The 13,745-nt window shown below is 36.8% G+C and overlaps 2 protein-coding genes across 5 annotated transcripts in view; both read left to right on the top strand.

Annotated features, from left to right (window-relative positions):
* The window catches only part of LOC144651835 (uncharacterized), a 216,332-nt gene that overhangs the window by 10,234 nt on the left and 192,353 nt on the right, over positions 1-13,745 (top strand). The window contains exon 1 of one of the 4 annotated variants that reach the window (XM_078511860.1): positions 6,950-7,083. The exons of 1 other annotated variant lie outside the window; for it this stretch is intronic. The gene's annotated coding sequence lies outside the window, so the exon portion shown is untranslated. Of the gene's footprint in view, positions 1-6,949; positions 7,084-12,584; positions 12,718-13,745 lie in introns of those variants that run through there. 2 more of the 4 variants (XM_078511861.1, XM_078511859.1) reach the window with 2 other exon arrangements.
* Positions 5,118-6,320, top strand: LOC144648215 (collagen triple helix repeat-containing protein 1-like). Its single transcript, XM_078507833.1, has 2 exons — positions 5,118-5,330; positions 5,671-6,320. Exons 1-2 carry the CDS (start codon positions 5,118-5,120, stop codon positions 6,025-6,027), a joined length of 570 nt encoding a protein of 189 aa, XP_078363959.1. The 3' UTR covers positions 6,028-6,320.

Raw genomic sequence — 13,745 nt, 5'->3', positions numbered from 1 at the left:
GAACTAATTTTGCCTTCCCTTCTGACATCTGAATTAATAACAGGTTTGTTGTTGTTGTTTTTGGCCCTAAAATCGTTCTAAAAAGGATTAGTAATGCCGGGTAGTCAAATGGACACTGTAAAATTAACTAAATAGCGAGCTTTTCTAATCCGTCGGCCTAAGATAATTGGAACAAACTCAATACGCACAAAAATTAAAAACAAACGTAGACGCGAACAGTTTGCCATAACACAGATAACAGTTTTTGGGTAAAAAGCTTTGTTGCAGATGCATATTAGCGCTCACCCAATTGAACTGCAAACGTTAACGCCTTAACGCCCCATATCACGAAAGTTTCGTTTTGCTAAGCATTTTAGAGCTTTGCGCCAAATTTAATCTTAGGGAATCAAAACAAAAGCATTCAAATGGAAAGATTTTTCCAATGTTCTAAAACAACACACGCAGACAACACAAGCAATAAGCGGAATTTACGGAAAATTTTTCTACAAATGCGAAATCTTTTTTTTTTTCTTCATTTATGTTTTAATTCACCCTATAGCAAACACTTCAGTTTTAAAAAAGTACGATTTTCGGATTTTCAGTACAGGAAATATTTTTCTTCACTGAATAAAAAATATGTGCCACGCCATATCACGAAAATTCCTTTTTTCTCACTCACTAAACGTTTAATACTGGGAAATAAGGAAGCCCCAGCTGTCTTTTTTATCTGTAATATTCGGTCTGTAAACTTAAAAAGCCCTAAAAATAATTTTACTGAATAAGTTTTAAGAGTTTAGATGTGTTTCCGTTGGGAAACACGCAGTCGCATTTTTAGCCACCCCTACCCTCACCCCCACTACCTAGTCAGCTCACATACCTTCTATTTCTCTTCAGTTCGTCGATAGCGCGCGAGCAACTGTGATCATGGAAAACTTCAAATCCAGTTAGTAAGGAAACATACTTTGAACATTTCCCATCTCTGATTCCAAGGAAACTACTGACTTTTAATTCCCATAAACACTATATCGCTCCTGATGGCATCACATCAATAAGCGGCAGTGAACTAAAAGGTCATTAGTCAATCTTAAATGTAAATTCTCAGTTCTTCAATGAACGCGCGCGCGAGACTAAGGGTCACGCGTGTCACGCAAACGTCTGTGTGTATGGTAACCTTTTCCTGTTTGTTTAGTCATAAAGCTTGACGAGAGAGTGAGATCGTGATTATTTAATTATGATCCATTTTAGCTATCGTTTCTTACCCCCTAAAATAAAAATCCAACAAAGTTATACTTCTACTATGCTGTACTATATGGGCGGTTTATCTCGAACCCTGCAAAGATCCGTGAATCTTCCTTGGCAGAAACAGGAAGTGTTAATTATAGCAAGTGGTTATTGCCCCAAGTGTTAATTATAATAAATCACATTCTATTTGCAATAGAAGTCCTGTCAAACAAACGCAATCACCCGGAACTCAAATATTCACTATCAAACAATTCACTTATAAATGGCAAATATTTACATTGGAGCACTCGACGGCTTGGAACAATATTACTTATTGGAGAGGACAGGTAACCGGCGCTTTTCGTCCGAGAAAAGTCAGCGAAAATAACTATCGTATGAGAAATACATTAAATGGCTTAAATATTTTCTTCTGTTATCGCTACCCGCTTTGAGAGTTTTGATTTGCAGGAAGACCGTCTGGCCGCCACGTAAACAGATTTTAACTTAAGCTACAAGTATGTCTGTAATCCGGCTATTAAATTTCTTTTAAATTTCTTTTTTAGACCAACGGTGTGAAATTTTATAAAACACGGGGAACGTCATTACTCCGGCAAGTTCTGAGACAGAATGCTGAGAATTAAGAAGTAAACACTGGTTCCTTGCTGTTTAAGCGTAATAAATACAGTTAATGGAAGTATCTTGTATGTTAAATGAGCTTTATGGTGAATAAAGGCTTTTATGTGTTGGTCGCAAGGTGTTTCCGTAATTAAAAAGTATATTAGAGTTTTCCGATTTAGCGGAAAATTCACTTAAATGGAACACATTTTTCCGCCTATTGAAAATCTTATTAAATTCACTTAGTTAACCCATTAAAAGTACATTAATCTGCTGGCTTGTTTTCTCTGTTTTACTATCCCTCAGGAAAGTGGGATTCTACGTTAGTCTAAAATGTCAAAAGCTATCCCAGAAGAAAATGATGTTGCTGTCAAGTTTGGGACTGGGTTCAACAGTTTTTTCGGGACCAAACCGAAAATTTCCCTTCATGGGATTGACATAAAAGTTACACTAGTTATTGCTCTAGGATTGAAGTTTTGATGATGTGTATTTCTTACTCACTAAATCGATATTACCGTAATAACGGTAAACAGAAAACTCGAAATCAGGAAATCTTAAATTTTGCGCGATCCACGTTTCGTTATAGAGAGCTTTTACCAATATAGTAAAATGTGGTGCATTGCCAATAAAATATGTAAGAATTTAAAAAAAAATCTTTTTTATTTCGAATAAAATGCACAAAAATATTTCCAATTATTAACCTGGGCACGCTACGCCACTCGCGGCCACATTTCTCAACAGCCTGCACAATCATCATTCTCAATAGGTGTGTATCGATGATTTGACATTTTACGCTTTGGTAACTTTTTCTTCCGCGCGTGTTGTCCACAACTCGAGGGCAGTGTAATATCACCATGCAGTGCAGCTCTCAAAAAAGTATTGCTCTCGTCAAATGGCATATCTGAAGGCAGTCAGCCCACATGACATGGCCACAGTTTCGAAAGAAAGAAGAATTAATTCTGAAACAAAAGGCAAGATAGAAAACAAGATACGTGTGATGTTCGCCTGTTGTACTCGCTCCTAAGGTGCGACAAAAAAGGTGATATATTATGTTTACCCGTGGAATTTTTATGTGCTAATGAAAAGAAAACAATAGAACAAAAAGATACCGCCTCATTTTCAACTCCCAAATTTCTATTTATTTGGTGGCAAAAAGCAAGTTGCAAAACCTTAGAGAAGTGTGAAGTTCCACAAATGGCAACTGTTTGGATGGAAAATAAGTTGTGAAAAAGTTATGCTGCGAAAACTTTCATGTTCGTTAACGTTTGGGGTTTACTCTGGTGTAAGAACTTGTAAAATGTTTCTTTGTTTTGGGTGCTATTGCAGGCGCGTAGCTGAAGTTTTTGTAAGGGTGTTCGTATTGACAGGAATATTTATTAAGGGGGGTTATTTAATACGAGCGCCGAAGGCGCGAGCCTCTAGGGGGATCTGGGGGCATGTCCCCCCTGAATATTTTGAATCTAGAGGCCCGGAAATGCTATTTTCAGCATTGTGTACGTCAATATTTCAAACTCGATGGAGTGTAAAATAACTGGTATTTTTAGTCATAACAACAATATTTCCGGCGTTTTGTTAACTTGATATATTCATACATACATACCGGCTTAGTACACTAAACGTTTTACAAAAGCTTGATGTGTGCTGCAAAGGTTAAGCCCCCACCCCGGCTCCACCTTCAATGTACTAAAAGCGGCGTCAAATCGTCAATATGCACTAAATACACCATAGTTAGTACTAACTATGAATGCACGTATCACCTGGGTCCCCCGAAATTGTAATCCCCGCATTTTGTTTATTGATACTTCATTTATCAAATCCCGGACGCCTGTTAAGGAAATACTTTTTCAGCAATGGGATTATTTATTTTGACTACATATAATACTAGGGCACTTAGATCCATTCTCCTAACAATTTAATACTTTCCCGATGCTTTTAGCGTTTTCGTGCAGGGTAATTTAAAAGCTGCAACTCTCAAAGTTTGTTTTCCATTCCCCCACTATTTGCTAAAAGCTGAAAATCAACAGTTTGTGTTTTCGGTCCTCCATTATTGACCTCCAAAGGGGGTTCGTTCGAACCCCTCGAACCCCCCCTCCTACGCGCCTGTATTGCTTTCCTGCTTTTTGTTGTTTCGAGGTTCTTTGTTGTCTTGGTCGTTCTTTGTTTTACGTTACTTGTGAGTTTCACAGGTTTCACAGGCTTTTACGTATGCGATAAAAAAGCCGCCTCCTTTCAGTAACTATTTTTTTACACCATGGATACTTTGCACCTAAAAACATTTTTCTTCAGTTGTCTCAGAAAATATACTGCTGTTTTCAATATATTTTTCTGGGAAAACTGTGATACGTAAATATTGTATCTTGATTTTCAAGCAGTTTAAAAAGAGTATAGTTTGCATTCCACCACGAGACATTGTATTTACTGCAAGGATTGCTAATTTAATCTACTCGTAAACAATGAATAACAACTGAAATTTCATTGTAAAAATTGAAACAAACGGCACTTTGCATCTAATTAGCTATAACAGGCGGAAAAAGTCGTTCCATTTCCGTTTAATCGGAAAACTCTATTAGATTAGGGTTAATTTAGTAATTTTAGGTTTCCGTTTGAAGAAATACATTATTCTATTATAGTTAACTTAATTATTGGAGTTTTCCTAGCCATTTCCCTTACGTCACAACTCATGGAGTTCAGGGACAGATAAAAGCTTTTCTATCTAGTAAACAGGCTCACACTACAGTTTGAGCTCCAAGCAAACAGGATCACCAGAAACAAGTTTCTTCGTTCCTCTGCCTGTGGAAAGAGTTAAGTACTTTCTTGTTTTCTTTCCCCTTATGGCTAGTCCCAGTAAGCCGAAAGTTTTAATCCTTGGTCACTCCTTTGTTCACTGTTTCAATACATTTCTGATACGGGGGAAAGATTCTAACTGCGAGCAAGACCTTGGTTTAGGGTCTACTTGCTCCCTTCATTTCTTGGGCAAAGGCGGACGAACGATCTCCAAAACCTTCTCCTGCGACTTCGAGGACATAACGCGCTTAAGTCCGGACCAGTGATTGTGGAGTTAGGCTCCAACGACTTAACAGCCAAATTTGCACGCCCTGAGACGGTCGGGTCGGCTTTAGCAGATCTGGTGACCCACCTTCTTCAAGCCACAAGTGCCAAACAGATATCCGTGTGTCAGGTTCTCCATAGATCGATCCTTCCTCGCCCGTCCTATAATCAGGACGTTGATAAACTTAACACTGAAATATCTCAAAACTGTTATCAATGACATTCCCGGCGCACACTATTGGCGACATCGCGGCATGCTTTGGCCGGCAGAAGAAATTATTGCCGACGACGGATTGCAAGGACCAAAGGGAGAACTTGGTGTCCACGGTCCTAGCGGCCAAAAAGGGGAGCGCGGAGAGACTGGAACAAGTGGATGCCCTGGGACTCCTGGTACGATGTCTTATAAGAACTGGAAAGAGTGCGCATGGCAGAACTTGAATGACCAAACAGACTACGGTCTGATCAAGGTGAACGATTAGTACATTGTTGATTTCACTTTAACATATGCAATTTTTTTACATTAAAGCTGAGAATTTTTCAGGCTTCTTTGGAAATACTTACATGTAAATTTCAAACAAAACTCCGAGGAACATTCCTTTAGTTTAAAAGATCCCTTGTTACCAGTTGTTATTTTTTCATTGCTTACACCGGATAACATACAAAGGTATGTTTGAAAATTGCATATTCGATTCATGTTGTTTAAGAGTAATGTTTACTATTGCTTTACACAGATGCAACAAACAAGAAAAAAATAACATGTAATCATCTACGTTTTTTAAAAGACAGTCTATAAAATATTTTTTACAGGACTGTGTGTTTACCAAGAACTTCTCTGACACAGCCCTCCATGTTTACTGGACTGGTGCCCTGAGAATCTACAAGTGCAGAACCTGTTGCAAACGCTGGTATTTCACTTTTAACGGTGCTGAATGTGCAGCTCCCCTGCCAATTGACGGTATTGTGTACATGTGGGAAGGCAACACTCAAGATCTGCACCGTGTCCGCCATATTGAGGGGCACTGTAACAACATCCACAAAGGCAAGGTGCGCGTGGGATTCTGGGTCGGTGATTGCCAGGGTTATGGAGGAGGTACTGACGCCTACACAGGGTATAAATCAGTATCCCGGATCTTCGTTGAAGAAGTTCCAAAACCTCAGGCTTAGGCGGCTTCCAGGCAAAGCTGCTGCAGGAGCTTACCGTGGGTGGTTATGACAAAGTTCTTGAATGTGATTGGTACTGTTTAACACACCTTGTTTTACAAGTGATTAGATCATAAACAGATTAGCTACCTTATTACAGCTGTGTGATTAGGAATGCCTGTCATTCCCTGAACAGTGAGCACAAATGGACTCATTTATTGTTGAACTGAACTCATTGTTCTTTAGAATTTATTATAATTACTCTCTGCTACTATGGTTATGGCTAGTTCTGGTATTGTGTATAGCCCATTCCCTAATCTCTCGCTACCCTGCCTTGTACTATTACGTCTATTCAGTTGAATAAATGACAAGATAAGTGACAGAGAAATGTGTGCTGTCTCCAAGTTATTTTACCGCAAAATCATTTGTTTCTCTTTAATAATATGGACCGTGTAAACGTTTCATGTAACTTGTTACTTGCATTTGCTGTAAACAAAACGCAGCCGTGGATGGGAAGAAAGAATTAATTCGAAAAAAATGCAATAGATAAATTGCTTGGGATGGAGAGGAAGGAATAGTTATACAATTCCAGATTACTTGGTACCTGCGGGTTCAGAGTTGTCCTAAATAGTTTATTTTCCAGATGTTATGCAATTAATTTTATTGAGCGAAATCCAAATGGGACATTTTTAGCTTGAGGTTTGGATTTTAAACCATAATACAGTTTAACTTTACAGTTTATCCAACTGCAAGCACCCTTTTAAATGGGAATAAATCCCGACTCGACCTAGTCCTTTTGACATTCGTTGTAGACCGAGCGCATGGTGCGACCATTGTCCTGGGAACATGCTGTGACGTAATGCGTAGGTTATCCGCGACGTCACGAGTTAGTGGGAAGAGAACGCCTGGGTACTAGACTAATGGCTTCATTAGATTGCGTTTCATTGTTGATAAGTAGCGCTCAATTGACCAAAAAGTGTGATTTTTACTGAGAAGTATGTAAACAGTTCAAGCATTTATCAAAACTGCTTCGTCAACGGACAATACGATGAGAGGAAAAAGGAGGACGAGGATGCGAAGGTAAGTTGAAAATTTATTTTTCTAAAACGACAAAGATGCCCAAGAACTGAAGTCAGGTTTGCAACGTGTACACTGGTGACTCTGAAAATTGTATGTACACTGAAAATTATGTGACTCTGAAAATTGTGTGTACACTGAAAATTTTCGTGTTTAGTTAAGCGAGAATATTTGAGTAGAAAAAGGGCCAAATAAAACACGGACAAAACGAACTACAACATAAACTAAGAAAATTGTTAACAAGTGAATTATCGCTGACAATCTGTTTGCTCTGGCGCCTTATTCTGTTCTTTACCTGATCACAGCCCTAACCCTTCACAGACTTCACAAACTAGCGCAATTCAGTAAAAAGAAGCAATTTTATATAATTAGCTCTCGGCAAAAGTAACATTTTTATGTTTACCGGCAAGAAGAGAGTCGAGATATTTGCAGAGGAAAAATGTTTAGCCCATGCTCCGTGTTGTTTAATTTTGTAGAATTTTGAGTGCATTTGAATTGAAAGAAGAAGAAAAATATAACCTTTTTTAGCTTCTCGCTAATCCAAAAATGTTCCGTCTCGATATATATATATATGATATGAGATTCTTACGTAGTCAATGAATATATGTGGATCTTCATTTTGAAAGTATTCTACCAAGTTTGAGGTGGAAATTTTTTGTGAAAGGATTAACAACGGTACCGAGTTAGTGCCGCAGAATTAAAGCTAAAACCGGAAGGGTGTTTTTCCCATCACAATGTACTCCTTTCCTTTATTTTCATAGCCAAGTTCAACCTGAACGAGATACAAAATGTTGAGAACAGCCTTGTACATGTGTAGCTATCTTTTATTAAAAACTAGAAATCGTAAAAGGAGTCATTTCAATGTGATTTCGTTGATAATTTTCATTTCAGACTGATTTGTAAGATATCGGCGCGAGAGATGTAATTTTCGCCACGAGGTTGATAGGTCGGTATATAAATAACAAACTCCCGTCGCTCGGAGATCAAGAAATTCCATAATGAAACCTGCACCATTTCGCCTGAGAAAGATTTAAATCACGAGGTCAACCGACATTTAACACTCTCCAGCGATTTTAAGGATACTAGGCAATAAAACGCGGGAACAGAAAAATTGCTCTCTAAAATTTGCATAACTTGGTCGCTTCTCGATTTCAATTATGTATTTAAATAGATCGCAGGGTTGCAGAAAAAGAAATTTTAGATCAATCGGAGTATGGTGTCACCGGCAACATGAACACACAGTTGGTGTGATCGATTTGCCAGAGTACTGAATCCACTCGATTTGTTTCGGGAAAGAAAAACGTTTTCACTAAAATTTTGGAAAAATAAAATAAACATTGTAACATTTTGCTTCATTAAAATACATTTATGGAAAAAACACGTATACAACTGTATATGATTGACATGTTTATTAATGATAATATAGAAAAACCTTTAGAAACCAAACAAACCCGTGAGACTGAACAATCATCAGCAAAGCCAAAGATTCAACATGTCTTGAAATGTCAATTCTTTGATAAAGTGTAATCATATATATCGACTTTTCGGCACTTCATGACGAGCCCTTTTTTAAGGCAGAGGTACCCTTTTGACATTCAGCAAAGTTAAGAACGAGCTGAATGGGAATTTTATATTTGGCTTTTGACAAACAAGTCAAATTCGTCTGCGTTTACAAGCGTGGCAAAACAAGAGCTCTTAAATCAAATCTTCAGAAAAAGAAAACTAATTAGTTACTTTGAAGTACAGGCTATATATTATTTGTTAACAAAATAATCATATTTTTTGTGATTAAAGAAAAGTTTAAAACCGCGTGATCTCGGATTGGGCGATAATGAGAGGAACTAAAACGAAATTCCTCTAGTGATTTTTACATCATTAATTTGTCCCATATCACGAGAGTTTATTTATCTGCTAAATTGTTATCATTCGGCTATGCTACAAACATGTTTAAATAAATTTCAAATTTCATAGCTCTCCCTTTTTCTTATTACAAAATCAGCTCGTTAAAAATTGGCGTACGTTACATGGAACTGTGCATGGATATTAGTTACCAAGGATTTTACTTTGCGATATGTTACTGAATATTTGCATACTGATGCGACTATATCTTCTGTGTTGTGGAACTCGACTACATCCCAAATTAAGTTTATAGTATTTTTTTAAGCACTATCAGGATCAGGCAATTAAAAAACATGGGGAGCCGATCGCTATTTAATTCTCAGTGATATTAGCCGAACTGCGGCTGCAGTAATTCTTAGAAGCTTTCAAAGTAAGATCGTTTTTGAGTTACGGAAACTCGAGTCTACGCTGTGAATAACCGAGATTTGGCGACCTACTTCTGAGGGACAGGCATAACCAGAAAACTTTTCACTTGGCGCCTCTACAAAAATTGCCTTTACATTGAAGAACATCTCTCAAACACGCTAAAACGCCAGGAAACTCAACCGGAACAATTGTTTTGTCTCTTACTAACATTTTTGAGTAAGAAATTAAAAAGAAATACGAAATTAAGACCTTTACGCGAACTAATATCACCAAAAGCTGTACCAAATCCAGCATTCTACTTACTATAGCTCTAAATAAATGGTGAGATTTTTTCGCGAAAACTTCTAAAAAGAATGGCAAATGAGAAGAATTTTGTGATGAAAGAACTGAGAGTTGTCATTTTAACATGACTTTCACTGCAGGTATGAGGAAGACAAATTTTATTAGCGTGTTCCAGAAGCAGGAACAAGCCAAAAATGTTTCAAAAAAAGAGTCCAAAAGAAAATCTAAATGTAAGTATTAAATAAAGTACTGGACCTTGAAAAAAACCGCGGTAACAAGATAGAGAAGAACTACTAACATGAACCAAAAAATTCAATTAGAAGCTAACACTGTAATCGATAATTATTACTATAGGCATCTGTCGAATCGCGGCTGCAGTTAATCTCAGAATCTCTCAGACGAAAATCGCTTTACAGTGACGAACGAAAACCCTAGTCTATACAGCGTGAATAGCCGAGAATTGGCAACTTGTTTCAGTGGGACGGGAATTTCAAGTAAATTTTTCGCTTTGTGCCTCTATAAAAATGCCCATTAAAATAAAGAATATCTCTAAAAACAAACTTAAAACATGGTGTAAATACAGCTAACTACACTCAACAGAACCAATAAATCGTCACTATTATATATGGCCAAACAGTGTCGAACGAAAAAAAGAAAAACGAAATTAACGACCTTTACGCGAAAGAACATCGCCAAACGCTGTACCAAATTCAGTTCTGCCAACTACTTCTACATACAGTGGGTCTATATAATTTATGAAAATTGTCTGAAAAAACGTTGAAAAGAATTTCAAAAGAGAATAATTAATATTTTGTGAAAAATTGAACAGTCATCTAAAACTTAATGTGTCGGCTAAGTCGTCTCATCGCGCCTTAAAAGGCTTTTTTCTGCATATATGAGTGAGGTAAATTTTATTAGCATGTTCCAGAAGGAAGAACGCGCCGTAAACCCTATTAAGAAGAAAAACTAAATGAATGTTGAGGACTAGACTACTGGAAGTTGGTAAAATACCGCGGTCACAAGATAGAGAGGAGCAACTAAAATGAATCACTGAAAGATACAATTAGAAGCAAACACTGTAATCGGTAGTTATTACTTGAAGCACTTTTGATGCAAGGTCGAAGAGTCATTTAGTGGTTGGCGCACATTCACCTTCATAGAGAAATCAAAGATTTCTGTAAACATATGAGAGCCAACCATATAAATAAGAATTGGAAAATAAGACAATTGAGTTTAACGATGTTCAACTCAAATGAATATTTGTACTGATCATGAGATGCAATTTCCATGCTGTGTTGTTCTGAAGGCGACTCCTTTCACAGCTACACAGCCTTTACTTAGAATTTCCCGCAAATGAAAAACAGTAATGGTAAATTTGAATGATTTTTGTGATAAACGACTACATCAACGAAGATCCATATCTTGGCAAGGTGTCATCATTGCACCTAAACACGGCTTTCACTGCGGATATGGGTAAGAAAAAAACGCAAACCAAAAATGAAACAAAAAGGATAAAGAAGTGAAAAAACCTAATGAATCTATTCAGTGGACCTCTTGATTGTAAAAATATGTCGCGTTCATTTAGATTGAGATAAACTGGAAACATTGAAAGATACAATTAAAATTGAAAACTATCGATAGTTACATTACATTAAACACTTCGACGCGCGGCCCAAGAGTAAATGATGTGGTCGGCGCTAAATATTCGATTTTTAATGGAAAAATACTGAAGGGCAAAGATCAGGAGAAAAAATGGTAGGTACGAAACATTAAAAGACCGAATGGATGATAAAACATCTACACGTTTTATATTGAAAGGGGTTAAAACTGGATAATAAGAGAATAGTGTTTAATTAGATATGTTTGACTGAAATGAATATTTTCACGGAGATGTTATTTGTATGCTGCAATGTTCGAAAACCGACATCAACTCCAACACAACATTTTCTAGTCTCACGTTCAGGGCAATTGTACCTCAGTACCAAATGAGTCTCTTCTTTAAATCTGCAATTTTTTTTATTTCCGTATTTCTACAAATAAGTGTCTTAACAGAGACGAATGCACTAGTTTATGTTACCCTGGTTTTATTTATTTTAAAATAATTTTACTTCTTTCAATATAGCGGACAAGAACTGCACCCACTAGACTGAGGGAACAGAAAAAAACTAACAATGGAAATATGGAATTACAAAATCAAGCTCAAAAAATGATGCAGTGATGATTCGCCATTATAATATTTTATTACGAAACGATTTCAACTTTTTCGCGAAAAGAAACGTTTTCACACCTAGTTGCGAAAAGTAAATACCGCATATCGTCGGTTGAATAAAAACAGTAGTATACATGACATGTTTAATAATAAAGACAACGAAGAAACTAAACAAACCCGTGAGATGTGAACAATCAACAGCAAAGCGCCATGAATATTTTAATGTAAAAATCTCATGTTATTAGTAAAAGCAAATACACTGTTAAAGGTTTCCAAATAATGATGTCTGCTCTTCATAAAATCTTTTCTCAATCCAGTGGCTCTTGTCCTGTGACAATTAAAAGAAACGACCTGAATGCGATTTTTTCCTATTATTCTTCCTTTGAAAAAACAAGTCAAAACCGTCCGTGTTGACAAGCACTGCGAACTAAGAGTTTCCAACTCGGATCACAAAAAATACAAAATAACTGCTCGTTTAGGTCTACACAGACAGGGAATTCAATCGGGAACTTGCTACGGAAAAAAGTTATCTATCATCCAATTTTTCGTATTTGAAAAACTCTTCGTGGTTTTTTTGTGAAAAACAGCGCGTAATTTTTACCCCGATAATAACTTTATATTTGTTCGACTCGACGTAACAGGAAGTCAAAATCTTTATTCTTATTGTATAAAGACAAAGCGACTGTCATAAATTTTATCAGTGATGTATTGAACTATCAAAACAGCACGACTCGTGGTCAACAACAAACTGGTCCGAACACGAACCAAAGTCAACAAAAAGGCTGAAAACTCAATTGTACACGTAGCTTACTCATCATTCCTTTACCGGTGAGTTGTTCAGCAGGTACTTGGAACAGAAAAGCGACCCTTCGAGCTTTGAGGTAGGACCATTTTCTCTGTTTTTCTTTCTCGTACTTGCTAAACGGTTTTTACGATATCTATTACCAGTGAAAAATTGAATTCAGACGCCTGATTAGCTAGCCGAAAAAGTTAAACTATTCACACCGAAAGTATATATTGTATAGCAAAACTGTCACTACCTAGAAGCATAAGATCGATATAATTTCAGATTGAAGCAGAAATCATAAGACGGTCAAAAAAGCCCTATAGTTTTGAACAGTTATATGTATTTCTTCAATAATGAATAACAGTTGGTTCTTCTACGAGTGAGAATACCTGCACAAAATTTCAGAAAATTAGAATCACTGTAGAATAATTATCGCTCGTTTTCTGCAAAACAAATTGGTATCCAATATTAGTTCATATCAAACGCACCAGGACTGAAAACAAAATTAGCCTGCTAATAGCCGAAAAAGTTAAACTATTCACACCGAAAGTATATATTGTATAGCAAAACTGTCGCTACCTAGAAGCATAAGATCGATATAATTTCAGATTGAAGCAGAAATCATAAGACGGTCAAAAAAGCCCTATAGTTTTGAACAGTTATATGTATTTCTTCAATAATGAATAACAGTTGGTTCTTCTACGAGTGAGAATACCTGCACAAAATTTCAGAAAATTAGAATCACTGTAGAATAATTATCGCTCGTTTTCTGCAAAACAAATTGGTATCCAATATTAGTTCATATCAAACGCACCAGGACTGAAAACAAAATTAGCCTGCTAGAAGGAAAATTTGAATTGATATCACTTCACTTCACTTGTCCTCTGGAGCCAAGTTGGCGCATAGGGCCTCTTGAACTGATATACTTTTGTATATTCCCATTTTTTATCGGCTAGGTTTAAAATTCAGCTTCCCGCGAGATTTCAAAAGTCGTCCGCCTTTTACGCTATTGTTTTTTACCTGATTAAAAAAAAACGAAATCTTTTCATTCGCACAGCGTAATCTTGCATTTGTACATATTGCCAATATGGAAAATAAATCTCCTTGAAAATTGGCATTTAG

This window comes from Oculina patagonica, chromosome 4 (genome assembly GCF_052425735.1).
Source record: "Oculina patagonica isolate OP01 chromosome 4, crgOcupat, whole genome shotgun sequence".
Lineage (NCBI taxonomy): Eukaryota > Metazoa > Cnidaria > Anthozoa > Scleractinia > Oculinidae > Oculina > Oculina patagonica.
The sequence above is the reverse complement of the archived record's forward strand: the minus strand, read 5'-3'. Positions and strand labels throughout refer to the sequence as shown.

Coding starts and splice junctions, on each gene's coding strand:
- LOC144648215 (XM_078507833.1), top strand. CDS start 5,118: ATGCTTTGGCCGGCAGAAGAAATTATTGCCGACGACGGATTGCAAGGA. Junction 5,331..5,670: donor CAGACTACGGTCTGATCAAG/GTGAACGATTAG, acceptor TATTTTTTACAG/GACTGTGTGTTTACCAAGAA.